This window comes from Rhea americana, unplaced genomic scaffold, assembly GCF_003343005.1.
Source record: "Rhea americana isolate MKP2758 unplaced genomic scaffold, rheAme1 scaffold_1, whole genome shotgun sequence".
NCBI classification, from domain to species: Eukaryota; Metazoa; Chordata; class Aves; order Rheiformes; family Rheidae; genus Rhea; species Rhea americana.
This window is the reverse complement of record NW_028185038.1, coordinates 15812044-15831583: the sequence shown is the minus strand read 5'-3', so window position 1 is coordinate 15831583 and position 19540 is coordinate 15812044. Positions and strand designations below refer to the sequence as shown.

Sequence of the window (19540 nt, the reverse complement as noted above, 5' to 3'; positions counted from 1 at the left end):
AAACAAATGTTTAGGCAAAGTTCCTATGCTCACTGCTATGTTTAGAAGTCATGAAACTCAAACACCAGATGTTCTCTATAAGACTGTAAATAACCTTATGTGAATGAAACACACCCAGCTTTAGACATTTAGGTGGTATTCATTCCAGCCAGCTCTAGACATCTAGAAGGCAAATTCTATACGTGAGCTCCTGAGAGTCGAAGAAGATATGATTCATCTGACTTGTTTAAACATTTCCTCAAGGATGAGATGAATCATACTGCAGAGTTCTTTGTATTGATTATAAAGAGATCTTAGGGTGACTTGTTCAGACAYACATGTCCATACTGTAGACATGTGAGGTAGGATTGATCTGACTAATTATAAGTGTCTATGTGTAATGTCTACATCTGGACAAGTCACCTTAGCTCTCTTTATATTCAGCAGAGAGTTATCAGTGTAGTCGCTTCAATCTCAGTCTGACTCACTGAGCCTAAAGCCAACACTTACTAATGCAGTCATACAAACTGCAACTCTCAGATGAAAAATTCACCTAATCATCTCCTGGAGCCCTTCCTGAGCTAGAGCGAGGTGCCTTTCGAAGAACATCTCAGAGAAAGAGAATTATTTAGGTCTGAGGAACCTCTGTCGGTAACAGGAGTCTTGCTGCTCTGTTCAGTTTCTAAAGYTGAGTAATAATGAAAATTCCTTGCTGTCTCTTCATGTGGTCGAAACCGCATCTCACTCTCTCTTGGTGTGCCAACTGTTCGTTCATTCTGACTCAGGTAGGGTCCCTTACATGAGATTGGTCAAAGTTCAGAGTCGGTCTTGAACAGTCCCAAAGTTTGGGAGCTTTTTCCCTTGTCCTAASTAGTTGCTGAATCCACCAAGATAAATTCTCAATTCATGTCCTATTTGGGTACTTTTGTTGACACAGTRATTACTTCAACACTGTTCTGAAGGACAGAAGTGCTATAAGATCTGTTTATGTGTTAAATCCTACTGGTTAAAATTGGTGGGAATTAGGTGCTTAGCTATACTGAGAGTCTAGGTCTCACTTCTTTGCTGAAAGTGACCTAAGTTGTCRCTGATACGGTAGAGAGAAGGTGAGTGAAAATCAGCATCGTTTTAGGTATTCACAGGGTATGTGTCTGCATCTGAGCTGATTTTCTTGGCTCCTGTTGTGCTCAGTAGAGATCTAGTCAAGAGTGTCGGAGGAGATGGGGGTATGAAACAGCTGACTAGATGTAGGCATCTACTTTAGGATGGTTTTAATTATGCTCTAGACTCCATTAACAATACTGATCACCATGACTAYGTGCAAGCAACCTTGGAAAGCTCCTCTGAAGGGCTTCCTGTGTAATACTGTGGAATGGGAATGGCACATCTGTGCCTTTGTAAAGTGCTTTGAGCTGTGTTAAAGGGATGCAACCTGACAGCTGTRTACAGCATGCAACATGATCCACCTYACATCTAGATTCCACAGTGCTTTATAAAATTGGGTACATACAATTATGACCCTTTAACATGTGGGAAAACTGAAGCATGCAGTGGTTATCTAACTTACCTGACTTCACACAAGTTAAAGTCCATGGAGATGCCGGGACCAGCACTTAGGTACTTGCGTATTCATAAAATGATTGCCCACAGCTGTGACATTTACCCTAAAGTGCTGTGTGCAGTCTAGACTTCTCCAGACAAAGAAATAAAAATGAGTCATAAAATGATAGCACTATGCGACTTTATCTCCATGTTGATTTGGCTTTTCTTTCATGGCTATCCTGTGATTCSATTTGAATATATAAGGAACAAAACCAGACTATTGAGGCAGAGAGGGAGTTTGTTTTAGGTCCAGCATAGCTCCTCAAGACTAATAAAGCCACTTTAGAATCTGTCCATCTACAACATAAACTACAAAAAGAAATYGTAGTTAAATTCGCCTAGGAGGTGAAACAAACCCAGTGGCAAAATTCTTGACCCAATGAGATTAAATGACAGATATTACTCAGTTTCAAGAGTCAAGAATTTACTTTACATCAGGCCTTTTCTGACTAAGCCAAAGCACTGAAATCACTTAAGACTACTAGTGACTGGTCTTAAAGGGGGCTTATGAGAGCTTCAACATTTRCTCTAAAATGTGCTGTACACTCCCGATTTCCTCAGGCAAATAAAAGTCATAAATCAATAGCTGTACAGGATTTTATCTCCGTGTTGATATGTCTTTACTTTTACAACTGTCCTCTGATCTGATGAATTGCCAGAAGTAATATATGTTTCTAATACACTCCATCAGACTTGCTTGTATTGGCCTTCCTGGATTTTCCATCTGTCTTCTATTACTTCCCTGATCCCATTTAACTGACAGTGTGTGTGAAATACACAGAATTCATAAAAATGGCTTAACAGTTCATTTTTATTTTCTGATTTATTTGAGGATTTCACACAACTTCTCCTTAGCTGCTGAAAAAACAAGCGTTACCATTAGTTAGGTTGTCTGGACACACGAGATATTCAAGTTCTGGGTCAGTGAAAGGTAGTCTCACACTGGAAACAGAAGCTCTCCCCTTACACCTAGTCCACATGTACCTACGGCTGTGGCGTTATCGACTTCACTTCTCTGGTTCTCTGCAGTAGGTATGTTGATGGCTGAGCACAGTGCACTGTGCACCACTAAAACCTGAGTTCTAGTCCTAGCGTTTCTATGGACTCTTGACTGTTTGAAGTTAGGTGAGCAAGATAAGCACTCCTGTCTCAGTCTTCCCACCTGTTAAATGGGCATAATCGTATGTAACTAATTTTGTAAGGCACTGTGGGATCTAGATGTGAGGTGGATCCCTCTAACACTCTTCGAAATGCTCTACAGAGGTGGAGAAGTGTCATGCCACTTTATATAAGCAGTGTTACAGGAGGCCTTTGAGAGGAGCTTTCGAAGGCTGCCTGCACATAGTCATTGCCAGTGAGAGAAACAGCTGGGAAAGCACTTCCAGTCCTCTTCATAGTCACTCTTCTTCCATCACAAGGAGGAAGCTAGACAAAACATAGTCTAATAAAAAAAAGTCCAGAATCATTTTTTCCTAGGGTAATGAAAAACAGATCTGCGAGGAAGGTTACTAAACTGTCCATGTTCCGAGGCAGAATCACTTTCCACTTGGTTTTACAACACAGTTTGAAAACACTCCAGACTTTCAGCAATGAAAACTTAGTACCTGCCCTTGCGAGTCCCATCCAGAGCTTCACTTTTTTGCTATTAGAAAGATATTCTCAACGTCTAACTTCATTTTGCCTTCTGGATTATAAACCCGTGGCCGCCTGTCTTGTTTRTTACTGACCCAGAGAGCGCAGTGCTCCTTTTTTCCTTGCAGAAGCATTTTACATATTTGAAAACTGTTGTTATACCTTTCCTCAGGTTTCTCTTCCAGGCAGCACTTACTTAACATCCAGATCATAACTATTCTCTCCTGTTTACTGACTAGGTTCTCTTTAAGGAAAAGACCGAGAGAGGAAAGTCTAAGAGATATAGCAGAGTGAAGAGCATGGTTGAACTCCAAAAACCTGAGATGATCTGTGCCCACACTGGGCTAGTTAATAAGGCCTTTGGCCTTTTGTTTTGTTTTGTTTTGCCAAAATCGATTAAAGATAATTCAATAAAAGTAAATAGGGCAGACAATTTTTCATATGAAAATGTAGTCTTCATGTGATGAATAGCTAAATCCAAATTATTTTGGAGACTGACAGAGCCAAGAATAGAGCCCAAATGCAAAGTTCATCCTCTGATAACAAGTGGGAGCTTCTAGACAATTGTGATAAGAAAGAATAAAACAAAAGCTTTCTGGGAGCTATGACACTGAAGAGAAATAGGGTCACTCTTAAGCAGCCTGGTACCCCCTGCCCATGTCCATGACGAGTTCCCACCTTACTATGGAAGAGGATGAGAACAGTCATCAGGATTCTGGTTAGGGCGTCATTCAGAAAATGGTCACCAGAGAAGGCCAGGATCACCAGCCTCAACATCTGCTGTGTGGGCAAATAAAAGTGTATGACAGCAGCAGACACCTGCACATGCCAGAAGATAATTTTCCAAAATTCTCGTGCCTAATATCTTCCTTTGGGGGAAAAAAACAGCTCTCAGATGAAGTGCTGTGCACAGGAGTCACTGACAAAGGAAATGTTCAGGAAAGAGCTGTCATCATCTTGTCTCTGCTCCATATTCAGAGAGGATGTAAGAAGGACTTCCCAATGGCCTCTATCTATAAGAAGGCACAGCTTGACTTTGCGTAAATCCCTGGAAAATTATGGAACCAAGGCCAATCTTTGTATCTCAGGCCCTGACAGTGAATAACAGGCAAAAATGGACTCTTTGCTGTTTCTGCTCCTCCTGCTGTGGTTTCTGTGCTGCTTTATAAATGTCAAAACCATGTCCTTCACCATTTCTCAACAAGGGGCACTCAGTCTTCAGGCCTTCAAGTTTTATTTCTCTTATTCATCACAGGTGATATGGGTATTAGCAATTCAGCTGCCATCAAAAGTGAAAATCCATAACAAACATTAATCAGGAAGAGAAATCACTTTTTTTCCACTGTGCGTCTTGCATGGTACCTTGTCACTACGGGCAGCATGTATAAAGCACCACAACTCTATGTAGGACGCATGACGTTAAGGCAGATCAGCTATTCTTCCACTTTTTGCCACCTATCTAACTTTYGTTATTGGCATTTTCATTAGTTTTGTCAATGGTATTTATCACCACATCAGGTTTACATTTCAGTTATGATCATTAATCTTTGCTGGTGCTGATTATCTGGAGTTGATGACAGCTCCAGGGTTACTAACCCTTTGTTTTCAGCTTGATTTTCCTATCCTATGCTGGATCTTCAGGAGTTGTACWCAGGAAAAGTCGGTGGTTTCTAATCCAGACCAGAGTCAAAAGTGTCTAAATGACTTAGGAAACTACATCTCATCCTCAGTAGTGACCTGAGGCTGGCAGCGCTTTGGAAATATTACTCAGAACATCATTTAACTGAAAATGACTTGATGCTGTGATACATTTTTCACCCAATAATCTCGAGACAATCTAGCAATGCTTACCAAACCTCACATTTTACTATTAAGCAGGAGATACTATCAACATCTTTGTAGCCGTAGGAATTGAGAAAGAGAGTTTTCATGACATATTCAAACTCAAAGTGGTCAGGCAGGTCTATCCTCCAATAAGCTGCTCTCCGTTCCTCATTTAGTCATTTTTTAAGTCATRACCTCTYATTTGGGGCACCACAAGTAAGACARTTATGATGCCATCTGGTTTGGCATTCTTTGCTGGCCTTGCTAGATTGCCACCATCTTATAGAGTCAAGTGATCCTGAGGACTTTTAAGCCACGGGARTGAGAACAGACACTAGGTATTATCTTTTTCTTGATTTATTCCAAGGATGCAAACTATCTACGAAGTAGATGCTCTTTGGATGTAAGACTCACAAGTAAGTCACCTGTCTTTCACTTCAAAAGCTATAACTTTCCCTGGAGGTCTCACTGCCTGTGCAGATCTTCTGGTTTCCAGCTTAGGTCTTGGAGTGGCATATGAGCAAACAGGCTTTTTAGGAAGGATCTAATGACTCAAATGTTTTGTTTTCTAGATTAAACACAGGATCTAACAACCCACTGGATTACAATAGATTTCCAAGTGAAACACTCATCTGGCCTGGCTCTCCCTATGAGTACTCTTGTGGCTTCCATCTGTGTTCAGGAAGGCAGAAGTTCGTATTGTCTACTTTGACTTGGRTTGATTTTGTTGGTCAGAAAAGGTCACCAGTAATAAATCTCTCCTTCAAAACAAGCTCTCCTTCTCTGAGACCTTGCTGAGACCCTTCTGAGGTCTATGCCAATTCTTTTTTCTTTCTTTCTTTTTTCTTTTTTTNTTTTGACTGGTTGCTGGTAATGTCCTAATCTCCTCATTTTCTCTTTCTTCAGAGCAAAAAGGAGCTCAGCAAACCTGCTGAATTCTGTAACCCTATAAACTCAAGAGAGTGGCACTCACCTGAGGACCTGTGAAGCACAGTTTTCTTTGCTCTGACARGGACACAACCCACTAATGCCTGCCCATGATGGACATGAACGCCCAAAAGAGTATTTGTCACTTCAGTGACTTTTATATGAGTAATTTCACCACAGAAACTAGAATTCACCATGTATAGGTAGATTCCAGACACAAAGGATCAGTAACAGCAGTTCTAGGTAAGTAGCAGATGGATGGATAAAGCACAAAGAATCGGAGTTTCAACTGCTTTACCCATAGTGCAATGTCACATCTATTTTATATATCTTTTATTGGATATTGAGGATTACGGAACCCTAAAACTTGGACCCATTTTCATATAAGCTGTTTCAAATCTCCCAAAGCATAGAGYAAAGAATGATCAGTACTCACAGATGGCCATCTGGACTGCAAGATACAAGAATTTTCTCTGCATGTTATTTACACTTAGAAATTTCCRTTCTGTACTAGACCAACAGCATGTCTCTGAGCCTGTCTCTGCTTGGGCTGTCTTTAACAGTGATCGATAACTAGATGTTTTGCAGGAATGTATACATGATAATGCACTATGATACTCCCCAARAGGTGTGAAAGGCTTTCTGTTCCTCCCGACAAGGTGCAGAGCACACTCATCACACTATGCATGGATGTATGGCAGAGATACTATAGCTGTGTATGGCTGGTACATGAACCAACTTCAGGTCACTGTGAGCCTTGATTTCAATATTTGGATCAAGTCAGTAGGATCAGACTAAACGGTCAGTTTAACTCCATGTTCATGTGCTTTAGGGCAGAYCCTTGCCTCGCAGACATTAAACAGCTCCATTGATTTTACAGGTATTATGTCAGTTAGAGTAACTGAAGATTGGGTCCCACAAGCTTCTACATCCTGCTTCAGGGACAGATTCACCATCTTATTCATAATATGACTTTTTCGTCAACATGTAGTAATCACAGTATCCTGTGCTCCACACTGTCAGTTTTCACCGGAAAAAAAAAAGACTTTTAAACTGTCTGAACAAAATGTGAGGATAGTTGGTGGTTAAGAGCAGACCCTTRCACCACACTTGGTGCTTTGGCAAAACATGGATTTTTGTTTTGGAATCTGATATGTTCTAAATCGCAGGATTTCCTATCTGCCTTGGCATGGATGGATAGGAAAAACAATTCACTTAAAATAAACAGTTCCCAGGAGATGTGGAGCCAGAGAAGAGGCTGCTCAGATGTTGAGCACAAGGCTTAAAGGCCCATTTCAAAGCTCATAACAACAGAAAATTCTACTGAATTCAGTGGGATGAGCTCCATATTCAATAAGCTCCAAACTTCTCATGTGCTTATGCACACATACTATGTAGACACACACATGTATACATAACAGAACAAAAGCSATCAGCCTTTAAGACTGGATTCCCACCACTGAACCTCACAGAGTTCATAATCCTGAAAATCCTTTCACATCGTAGCTATTATGCCAACTCTTGAATCTGGAGACTGCTCARTCAGTGAACGAAAGACAGACCTCTAAATACATATTGCTGACAGCACGCAATGCTTAGAGACTTGCCAGTCACTGAAACGCAGCCATCTCTGGGGTGGAATGTGCTTGCCATACAGTGCAGCAAGAGCTAAGAAAGGAGAGTTAAAAGTGTATCTTTCTAAATAAGGTCATAGTTGGAATTTGCTAGAAAAATTTACGTCTAATGAGGTGCTAACATTTTTCATCCTTGTTGTCTTCAAGAGATGTGTCCTTCAGTTTTTTTAGGTAGTCCTGACCCCAGACTGTGCTGCCTTAATACAGTCTTGAGACTTTGTTAGATGGCTCATCTGGGGGAGAGGGTGATTGAATGCACCACTAGTCTACGCAATTACCTGAGATTACCTTGGAGAAGTCTTAACTGCCAGTCTAGTTCACAAGAAGTGATTAAGTCCCCATGAGTTATTACCATGGATCATAAAATCTCTCCTTACCTTCAACTTTCCCGTTGCCTTTATGCTTGTTGTTTCGAAGGGGAGGCACTTCCAGTGAAACTATGCCTGAGTTCTCCAGTATGTTCACCTCAACTCGTAACCTCCCCACCAGTTGCTGGGGCCGGATGCTGACTGTATACTCATATTTTCCCAGTCGCCTTTGCAAGAGCTCTTCATAATGCAGTAGGAAGTTGGCTTGCATCTTACGAGGAATAATAACAGAAGCTTTGAATATCTCATAACCCTTCTCCCTGGAAGAAAAATCCAAACATGCCTTCACACACCACATACACAATATACAACATCCTCCAGTGAAAGATGAATCTGAATTTTGTTGGCCAAATGCAAGCATTTTACAACACTGAATGCATGAAACCAGCAAACAGGAAACATCCTAATGCTTCACTGAGCACTGGGCAAGAAGGAGGCTTCTAAAGGAGAGTTCTTAAAAGGCTGATTATGACTTCTTTTGGAGAGGAATAAGGCAGACACGCAGAAAGTGGAACAGCACCGGAGGAAAGGCTCTCCCTTAGTTGTACACACAGGATTTGCAGCTGCAGTTGTACGCAAAGGATTTAAAGCTTGACTCTACTGCTCACTCATTGCAATACCTTAAACAAAGCACATCTCAATTCCTCTTTCTTAACATTAGCTGTACACAGCTGTATATTCAATGGGGAGAAACAGTGCCCTGAAGACAATCCCACCACTGGACACCTTCCTGAAAGGGTCCATTTCTTCCAACTGACTACAGCGTGCCTTCAGACACTCAACCTAAAACTGATACTCAACTTCTTGTTGGCTATTTTAAAGCAAGGTGAATTGACACACTTGGTCTTTATGGGCTTTAGTTGCCAATCCATTGCACAGAGATAACTAAGATGCTCTACTTCCCATACAGTGCACTGCGATGTTCGGGCATCCAGCACTTCTATGATGTTAGGCACTATTATTTATAAAGGAAATATGAAAAAAACACATAAAGACAACAGGAACTTTCAATGTCATGTAGCGCTAACACTGAACTCACTGAAGTGAGATTTTGGTGATGTCCACAACTGGTAAGTAGTGAAACATTTGAGACTTACTGGAGAGCTCTCTAACACATACAAAAAGATTTTCTTAATTTTAGTCTTTAAGACAGTTAGAATGACCTCTGTGGGCTAGATAGTGATTGCCTACAGAAGRGCATACAACAGGGGAGGAATCTAGTGCTATCTGTCTTCTCTGCTCTTCGACGTTCTGCCAGTCTTTGTCTGGATACTGAGATAGCATCCTTTGTCAAGGGTTCCTGATGGATTTTTTTTGTCTAACCACTTTCTCAATCCATATTGTTTGGCATACACGGTTTCCAGYGGCAATAAACACCATACACCACTTATGTGACGAACACCTTGCTTTGGCTGATTTGAGCCTGACATGTGATCATCTCATTCAATTTTCCCTATTTTTTCTGTGAGAGACAGAAAACAAACATTCCTTATTCTCCTTCCATATATCACTCATTAGTGTTCATCCCTATTAGACTCTTCCCTCACCACAGTTTGTACTTTTTTTTGGTCTGAGGAGTCATAGTCTACTTATCATGTATGTAGGTTGGAATAATGGTGCTATCCCAGGTTACTGGGAATAGTGCAGGATTTTCCAGAGTAGCAAAATCCATGTTCGGTTATGGTGCATCACTTTCAGAACTATCCAGGGAAATTTAGACTCCTGTGAAATTTAAGAGTAAAATAGCATTCAGGGGAACATACAGGCTTATAAATAACAAAAGGGACAGGATTTTATGCCARTGCATGACCAGCACTAAACCCAGTCAAGCACTGAGAGCAAAGTGAGTAAATAGGATTGGAGAAGACTTCTTGTGGCTCTACCACTAACCAACTTTATAATCTTGAAGTTGCAACTCATTCAGTCTTTCTGAGTGCTGATTTTCCTGCCTGTTATTCAGGAGGTAACAAGATTTATCCCCCTCACAAGTACCCAATATCCTGGAGATCCTTCAAAGTGAAAAGGTTATGTAACAGGGCTGAAAAAGGCCGCATCCAATTTCACATGACTTGGATTACGAAAACCACACCAGGCAGTGTTGATAATGTTCTGTCTAGCTCCTCCCTCTTCCTATAAATCCACRCATGAATGTGCGAAAGCAGCAAAATAAAGACAGGAKGAGGGTATGTCACTTYGGAGAACACAACCRAACGCGTGATACTTACCCTCCATCTGTGGGGCTCGGAGGCTTCTTGCTCTTYGCTTTGTCTTCACCACTATGCTTTTTTTCTTTCCCTGTGACCTCCCCATAGTAAGTCTTGTTGCCAATGCTCCTGGAGAGATGAGAGATGTCCGTGTGAYCACTCTGTGGCTCAGAAACTGTGACAGCTGTGCACTCTCTGCAGAAGAACTCATGGACCAGGCACATGTAAATAAACCAAGTGTGCTGCTGGTATAACTCTCCTTGAGCTCACTCAAGTCGTGGAGAAGCCAGCTTGGCATTGCCCTGGCTGAGCACATTTTCACTCCAGGAGTTTACCTCTCTCACATGCCACTTTAGCCTGTTGTCTGTAAAGCTAAGCATGTCAACGCAGAAACCAAAGCAATTTGCCAAGGCCCCCAACTAGCACTGTTTTGTGGCTGATCTCAGATCCACCATCTGTGTCAATAGATACAGAGACACTCTGGGTTGCTGCTGTCAAGTAGCCATTTTCCTGACTAAAACGCTTTTTCCTGGGAATTCCTTACAGGGCTGTGGATTCCAGTGAGGAAACAGACCCTTACTTACATAGTGAAGTTGGAGATGAAGGCTGCAGCTGGGATCTGCATCTCAAACACAGCTTCTCGTGCCTCGGATCCACTGTTCACCATCGTGCAGGACACCGTGGTGAAAGCATAGCGAGAAATGATTGTGGATTTCACATTGAATTCAGACATTCGGGGCCTCGTTTCCTATAGGAATCAGAAGGTTACTCATTGACAGGTAGATAACTCATCCCTTCACTATTTCACTGGATTTAATATTTAATATGCTCAAACAAGTAACCTTCRTACAGCAAGTGCTAGATTCCCTATTAAAAAACAGTCAGCAACAGGCAAGGTGAGACTTGCCTCAAAATTTCAGGTCAGCTGCAAAAGGTTAACCAAAGACATGGCAGTGCTTTTGTTCACACACCAGGGCAAAGTCAATGTTGGGGTATGATCTGGGCAGGATAAGAGATCTGATTATGCCAGCTTTTATATTATGGAACATGCTGTCTCTATCCCAAGTCATACCCTTCAGCTCTGACCCTATGAGGGGGTTAGGATTAGCCCTTTATGGCCTGAATGGAAAGAGAAACCCAAAATATTTCCTCATAGGGTCTAGAACYAATGTCAGAGAGAAACTACCCTATTGGACTGTGCACGAAAGCAGAAGTAAGACCTCTTGGATGACTGAGATCACTGTGTGTAGAGCTGCATCTTAAACTCATATAGGCAGATCCATAATTCTTGTAGATCAGCACAAACTTCTGTCAGTGGAGTGGCCTCAGGCTTCATCTGCTGAGAATCCATCCTGGAGGTCTCAGCCAATGTGTGGAAGAGGCTTAATAAAAAACGCACTCCTGACACTGCGATGTCTCTAACAAAATATCCTTTCAGCCAACACTGGACTCCTTCCAACAGAGAAGCAGCAGAGGCTGCAATGAATGATACATGATGTAGTAATGGAAGCTGAATGCCAATTTCTGCTTCTTGGGAATGTATTTTTGTGCACATGTCCTGGGTTGGAGCATTTCTCCAGTATAACGCGATTTTTGAAAGCAGTGTTTCCACAGAGCTTTACAGTTTTCTTCCTGGAAGACGTAAGTATATATTACTGTGAGTTTTACCTGAGATACAAGATGGTGCTGCTGTATTATCCCAGCTCAGGCCTTGTGAAAATGTGTGTATTCCAAAATCCAGGGAAGAGGTTTAAAACGGAACAAGGTTGAATCCTGCTTAAACTTTGAGATTTAATACACAATGTGAATGCAGAGTTGGATTCACCTGAAGTGAGAAAGTCCTTAGAATATGACAGGGAATATGGAGCTGCCCGTGTTAACACAAGAACATAAGAAAGGTTGTACTGAGCCAGAACAAAAGTTATGCCAACCAAAAACACTATCCCTGGAAGAGATTAATAATACATGCTTAAAGAAGAGTGTAAAACCAGGCCATCAGTTTTCAATAATTTGTGTCTCAAGGAATTCCTGAGCTAAGAGTGGTATCTTTTTGCTTAGTAACCCTCTATGGATTTTCTTTTATGAATTTATCCAGTTCCTTTTGAATCCATGTAAAATTCTGGCAGCATTTGGAGTTCCACAGCTTAATGGTATTTTATATGAAGAATCACATCCTTTAGGAGTTTTTTCCTGAATTTACCATCTGCTAGTTTCAATTGATTTMTGTCATATCTCTCTGTCACGCAAAACAAGTTCCAGCTCCAATATCCTCACAGACTGAAGAACAGAAAAAAAAAATTAATCAACAATTCAACACCTCTCCCTTCTCCGTCTGGTGAGTAGGAGTTGCTGCTGGAGGAGGCAAACATTGATAACTTAAAACTGAGGATGAAGGAACCGATTCATCTTCCCAGCCCTGGAAGGGATCTGCTGCTCCTTGTGTATAGAAAAAAATAAACAGTGGGGGCAGAGGCAGCTTCCAAACAGGTTGCTAGGTCAGGCCTGGCTTGTAGCCCGGGTTCCAATCTGTGATTCTTCTGCAAGCCCTTGAGCTCTTGCACAATCCGTCAGCGCCTGATGCTCTGACCTACAGCTGCACAAATGCGTGTTTGTTTTCTCCACTTGTTATTAAGCCTTTCAGAAGATGAGAGGCAGCACAAAGGAAAAAAACAATCCAAAACATTTGTTTAATATTATTATTATTGTGATTTATTATCCCTATTAAAAATAAAGCTAGGGAACACCAAGGCAGCAGATTAGCACGTTGCTACGAGGCAGGTTGGCTGGATGCTTTATTAAGGTGTACTTTTATTATGCTGAAGTGAGAGCTGAAATTTTCTTGCCAAACAAGTGATTTTATGCTTGTTTTCATCAAATGTTTAAAAAGATGGAAAAGACTTGAAGATAAGTGAAATGCATGTTTTTGCATTTATCAGTTGCTTTGATCAAAATAGATTGACTACATGTCAGATTAAAAGTAATAAAGTTGCAGTAGGGATAAGAGTTGTTCTCCTCTAAGCTGCTCATTCAGATCTGCCAAAGATCAAAGGGATCTAAAGCTACTACCATGTGATGGTTGTTCAGCGTGTGGAGTGAAATGCCTCCCATTCTCAGCGGGGAAGCATCCATACCTCAGAAAAGCCAGAAAAATAACTGATCATGAACAGCAGTTTCACTGGCTGCCTCTTCAGTCAAAGTTTCATTGGGTTTAGGCCGTGCAGCTCTCAGTGCAGCAATGTAGCCAGATCTCACAGGCTTGCTGTACACCTCACAACTCAAAGTACACATCTTCGAGCTTMGGTGAAAAAGCTAAAAGCAGCATATGGGCTTCCTTTTTCTCAGTAAATTTTGGCTTCTATACCAACAAAGACCAGCCAGGATCCTCAGGTTTTGAGAAAACACAAGTCAGTTGCAAAGAGCTTTCTTTTTCTCTTGGAATGCAATGAGATTTCAGTCAGTCTCACGTTTTCACATGGTTGAGGTTGATAACATTGAAAGTTGTCTCCCCAAACCTGGAGTCAAGAAGACTGATTGGGAAGCATTGGAAGAAGCTGCACTTGTTGCATTCATCAAAATGCAGATTTATTTCCTAGAATCTCACCCTGCAATCACTCACCAACACAAATTTTTTTTTCCTGGCTGCAAGGATGCACACACTCATAYACGTACAGAGCTACTATGATTCCCAAGTAGTAAAATAAAGACAGAATGTGATACGTACCAGCCTCTGCAAAAATCTGGTCTGTCTTGGAACACGTCGTGCAACCTACAAAGAGTTAAGGGAGTTAATGGAGCCTAGTCAACTTGCAGGCAGATTTGTCATTTGTTTCARTCCAGACGCGGGTTTGTGTGACTGATTACCCATGGCCAGGTTCAAGCATTTCTCTGGTTAAAATTAAAACCTAAATCTCCTTCTGTATTAACAGACCCACTGATCAAAGCTCAGCGATGGAATGTGGTTCTCACAGGCAAGGAGCCATGGCATGTTTTTTAAATGCTACTTTTCAAGAGACCCTCTATTTGAAGATGTAAGCCCTTAAACTTACTCCCTTATAGTCTTTTATGGAGGTACCCAAGGACTCTGCAGTATTGTCTTTCTCCAGTTGCACAGTATATGTCACGCAATGAGAAGGGCTGTTAAATGGTCTGCAGGGAAAATAATGACCAAGAATAAGTTGGTTTTACTAGAAAAAAATTCTGATCTACATGCCTCTGTCTCTGCTAGGAAAGGAAAGTTGTAATCTTGCCAAGGAGYGGATGAACTGTCTTCATAAGCTGGATATAGCCTGTCAGTCCAAGGCAGGACATCCTTCCTTAGATCATTTATGTCTTATCTTGGCAGGTTTTGTAATTAATCAGTCCATAGCTGGAGAAACCGAGACCTGGAATAGTTTAGTTTGCTCATCAAATGTAATGAAGGGCTATCCACAGCCTCAAACAAGTAAAACCCAAAGCCCATTCCCGAGAGCAGTCTTGGTCTCTATACACGTTTCTCCCATGTAAGATCACTCAGTACCTCATCATGGTTTGCAAACACTGGGCAGGAGCAGGGCTGAGCACACTACAAGCCTAGAGACCACCCTTAGCTCAGCACAGTGTGAATGCTTGGAGCTTGAGCAGCAACAAGGTCCCAAACATGCAGACAGAAGGCACCCAGGCAGTGAGGCTCAGCAAGTATAATCCCACTCTGCTACAAGCGCAGACTTGTGTCAAGGACTTGTATAAACTAGTGTAACGACTAGTGTACCTCAACAGGAACTCTGGTGCCTTAAAACGCTCCACAGGTATGCTGGATTTACTGCAGTGACCAAAAATCGCTAGTTATGTGCAAGAAGGGTATAAAGCTATGTAAACTTTGCCACAGGTTTGGTTATGAAACAAAGTGCTTCTCCTATAACAACCCAATTACATTCGTTTTATCGCCCTTCACAACAATAAAACTCCTCCAACTTCACTGCTTATGGTGCAAGTTTCAGCTTAGCAATGTCTCCAAATCCAATCCCCCCTCCAAAACAGGAATTTGACTCTCCTGTCAATGTAGGAAGCCAAGTAACTTTTTTAAATGTTGGTGAAACTCAAAGGACCAGAAGAACGTAATGACAATTTTTTTTACACAATTTGCCTTTCTGCTTRTTTATACTAAAATAATAAGACTCCTTGCCAAAAAGATGATTTTGTGTCTGTTTATATCATTCATTGCAAAGCTCAGAAAAGCCCAGTGGAGAAATTAAACAGTCTATTCTGTTAGAATTTTYATCATTTTGCTCTTCATTACTTTAGCCAACATCTGTAACTGAGGAAAAGCGACTCCATCAGGAAATTTTCAAGGGAAAGAAATTYTTTGCTGATGAAAGTTTGGAAAAAAGCTTTTTACCCAGGTATGTTATCTCAGGTTACTAAAGCACCTCAGGAGAYTGCTATGAGAAGTTGCTGAGTCTCCATCGTCACAAGTTCTTAAGAATAAGCCAGACAAACATATTTGAAGATGATCTTGCCTGGAGCAGAGACAATGACTAAATCAGTGCTGCTCAGTAATTTTTAACTAGAAGATTAGCTTTTGGAACAAATCTATCTTGCACGACACAATCACAGTGGTTTTCATGAAATTAAACTGGCCGTTTGGCACTAATTTTATCTTCAAACCCTCATCATGCACCCGTTTTGTTTGTTTGCTGATTTGCATAAGGAGGTTTTGTATGGCTTGGGTCCCTCAAGAGATACCTTCTAAAATCTTGAGGACAAACAGTAGACATTGGTCAGTAGCTGAGGACCACTAGATAAGAGTATTCTGTTTGTTATGACTCCATGACTACTGTCAAAGTACTACTGCAAGGTTTATGATCTCGATCAATCCATCAGAGTATTTTGAACCAGGTAGTTTCCCTAGCATCATCAGAAGCCTTCCACTTCTGAGRCACTCATTAAAACACAATAATTGCTAGCAATGCCTCACAGTCACTGCCATCTCCTAGTCTTAGCATGGCAGACCTAGAAAAAGTTGGGCAGTGGCAACCCAGCTACCTTCTAACAGCTGTCCARAACTACCTCTAGTGTAATGAGAATAACCTTGTTACCTTGCTACCTTGTTGTCTATCTTAGMAGAGTTGTCATGGGATGAATCAACAAATAACCCACACTCATTACAAGTACTCAAATCCTACAAAGACCCATATCTTTGCTCRGATTTGTGTAGGAAGATCATCCAAGGAGCTTACAGCTAAATACAGTCTTGTATGCTCTCCGGGGTAAGTTAGAGATTTGTTTATATGAGAAGTGATATACTGACCTAAGAAAGTATCTGTCTCCTCTTAACTTGATTCATGTATCCAGTGAGAGGACAGATAGACRTTCTTTTCCAGATCTGGCTGTCCCAGTGGGTTAGGTCACAACCTCTACATATCACAGCTTTTCTGTCAGAAGTTACTGCTGMTGATGATCTGCAGCGACATGGCGGCGGTGAAAACTCCATCATTTGTCCAAGCAAGATCAAGTAGGTTATTTCAGCACTGTTAACCAGTTACTTAGRTTTCCCAGTCAGTTTTTTACCCTGAAGCAAATGAGTGAGAGCTCTAAGATACCACTCCATTGGCAGGACGTTTCCAATGGTGGAAATATTCTCTTCCATTAGGACAACTGGATCTGGAAGGCAATGATAGCATGTGCCTACATTCCTCATCAGGAAATAYRTGYTAAGCAGGATCAGCAATGAGGTYGTGGTCATCGTAGTGGAAGAAAAGYTGGGCACTTCTAGAGAGAGTCCTTCCATTCTAAAATGGGCTGGATGTGACAAAATGACTAATTCCAAGACAGGTACAGATATGTGTGAACAGGCTCACTCTTTCCACTTACTGCATGGTAGAAGAGCTGTTACTTTGACAYCCCTACGTGACTCCTTGTCTTGCCTTTAGGGCATTTCACAAAAACARAATAATCTTGCTAATGGAAATCTCTAGAGAGAAATCTGTCCATCCAGACTACTTCTCTGTGGCCTATTTCTGAAACTTCTGACAGTGTTTAGTGCACTGATATTTATGATTTCCCCACCAAGGAACAGAAGTGCTAGGGGAACCTGGAACACAAAGAGGTCAAAGGAGTGATCAAGTTGCCATCTGGTGGCATTTTAGTCATGCTAGGGTATCCTACCTGAACTCCAACAAGGCACAGGTCCTCCACAGGTCCTACCAGGCCCACATGGGTGTCTCAGATACTACAGAGCATCTCAGATCTGATGGAATTTAGGTTACTGGCTCATGTGACACTGACCACTTAGGTAAACTGCTTACCCAAGGTCACAGGTCCTTGGGGTAAGTGACTAAAGGCCTGGAGGATGTGAGTACCAATCAGAAGCTGAGTGTTTTAAAACACAGTCTCCCAAATTACTGCACAAACTTTCTTCCTTCCTTGCAAAAAGTACGTTCTACCTTCAGCCCCATATCTAAGCCACATAATAAAATAGCATGATAGTCCTCTTTGCAATGCATCAAACATATTTTTTTCTCCTCTGGTAGAGAAGCATTTTAAGAGCTGAAATCCACCGGGGTCATTTCATACAGCATGAGTTAAAGATGTAATTCGTCAAGCCCTGCAGGACTGGGACTGTCGGATAAAGCAGGAAAACTTTCCTCCAAGTCTGAAGCACGCAGAATTACTCACACTGGCGCACGGCCAGGATATTGAGTTAACTCTCTTGTCCCTGCAAAACGCCTTGTTAACATAGCTACGGGGCTGTCGGCTTTAAAGCAACCCGCAGCCAGTGCCGCCCTCTCCGTCGCTAGCATCGGAGGGTGCCGGTGCTTTCTCGGCTTAGCACCTCAAGCAACCGGGTTGTTTATCCCGAGCTGCTTCCCGCGGAGGGGAGCTGCCTCGGGGCAGCAGCTTGCTCCTCGGCCTCGGGGAACGTGGCACGGGGCACRCTGCAGATACGGGCGCGATAAACGCACCAGCCTCGCTCAAAACTCCCAAAGGAGGCGGTTGGAGCTGGCTGCCGCTCGTGTTCATACCGAACCCCGGAGCAGGTGAATCCCCCCGAGAAATTTTGGAAGACCAAGCACACGCGCCGTGGTTTTCTGCACAGTCCGCCGTAAAAGCCCGGGATAGAGGGACTCCGTAAATGAAGCAGAAGCGACAAACGGCAGAGGCTAAAGGAGGCAGGGCAGGAGGCTCGCAGGGGATCGGCGCTTCGACGCGGGCATCGACCTGCTACCGCAGGCGAGCGACAAGTTAAGCGCGTCTTGCCCACTCGCTTCTCGCTCGCCACGGGGTGGGGGGCAAGCCGGGTTGGCTGCGGAGGGGGAGCGACTCTCACGCCGCCGCACTCGATAGGCGCCCATCCAAAGAGCTCTCTCCAACCGGCTGCTCTCGATTAACCCCCTGCCAATTAGCAGGGGACGAGTCGGCCCCCGGCCGCCGGCCGTAACGGCGGAGCGATCGCCTCCGAACTTACTTGTTCGGCGACGCTGTGATCTGCCAGCAGCTTCTCCTCCAGGTACCTCGCCAGCAGCTCCGAGTCGGGCTGCGCCGTGGAGGCAGAGAAACCCCAGCAGAACCAGAGCCAGAAGATCATGGTGCTGGGGATGGCGGGAGGGGGGGGGAGCGAGAGGAGAGCACCGGGGAGCGAGCGCACCGCCGCCGCCGCTGCGGGCTGCGAGGCTGCCGGAGAGGCTTGACAGGAGACGAGCCGCCCCCACCCTCCTCTCCTCCTTCCCATCCCTGGACCGGCCCCTTTTCCGTCTCCCTCGCCACCGCCGCCGCCGTCACCCCGCATCCTTCTGGGACCAGCCCCACCAAGCCTGGGTTCCACCCTTGGAGGGGACGATGGCCGGGGACGCGGCCATGAGGTCGAGGACGTTGCAGCACCGTGCACACGAATAAGCCCCTCCGCTTCCCCCCGCCTTCGCACCTCCACTTCCCCGCTCCAGAAAAGCCTGTTTTTCCATCAAAAGCTGCCCTGGAGCGGGGAGGGTCCCCATTCCTGGAGCAGCGCTCGGCTCCCTCYGCACCCTTCCTCACCACGGTGGCTCCGGGCTCCCAGCGGGAACCCTTMTCCCGGACCCCGTCACCCGTTTCAGCCCGCTCCTCCTCCCGCTCGCCCTCCCGGGTTCGCCAGCTGCCGGAGCGGATTCCCACGGCTCACAGCACCCTTGGGGCGCTTCCTTTGGGGACCGGCGTCTGCAGCGCTCGCCTCAGCCCCCAGCAGATGTGCTTCTCAGCTCCGCAAATTTTTTGTCTCTTTTCTCTTCTTTTTCTTTTTTTCTTTTTGCACATGCAAGGTGCTGCACACACCCGTCAGGATTCAAACCACTGTATTTTCCTTTTCCTTCCCAGTTCTGTATCATAAGGGACTGAAGCTGCTTTGCTTCAGGTCCAGTTC

The 19540-nt window shown here is 43.4% G+C and overlaps 1 protein-coding gene across 1 annotated transcript in view; it reads right to left on the bottom strand.

Annotated features, from left to right (window-relative positions):
- Positions 1–18848, bottom strand: part of ITIH5 (inter-alpha-trypsin inhibitor heavy chain 5) — a 49211-nt gene extending 30363 nt beyond the window's left edge. The window contains exons 1-5 of the mRNA XM_085299562.1: positions 18614–18848; positions 13892–13936; positions 10755–10918; positions 10192–10299; positions 7976–8226 (exon numbers count right to left, since the gene is read on the bottom strand). Of these exons, the coding sequence (XP_085155688.1) occupies positions 7976–8226; positions 10192–10299; positions 10755–10918; positions 13892–13936; positions 18614–18733 (688 nt within the window). The 5' untranslated portion in view covers positions 18734–18848. The remainder of the gene's footprint in view (positions 1–7975; positions 8227–10191; positions 10300–10754; positions 10919–13891; positions 13937–18613) is intronic.
- Between the last annotated feature and the right edge of the window lie 692 nt (positions 18849–19540).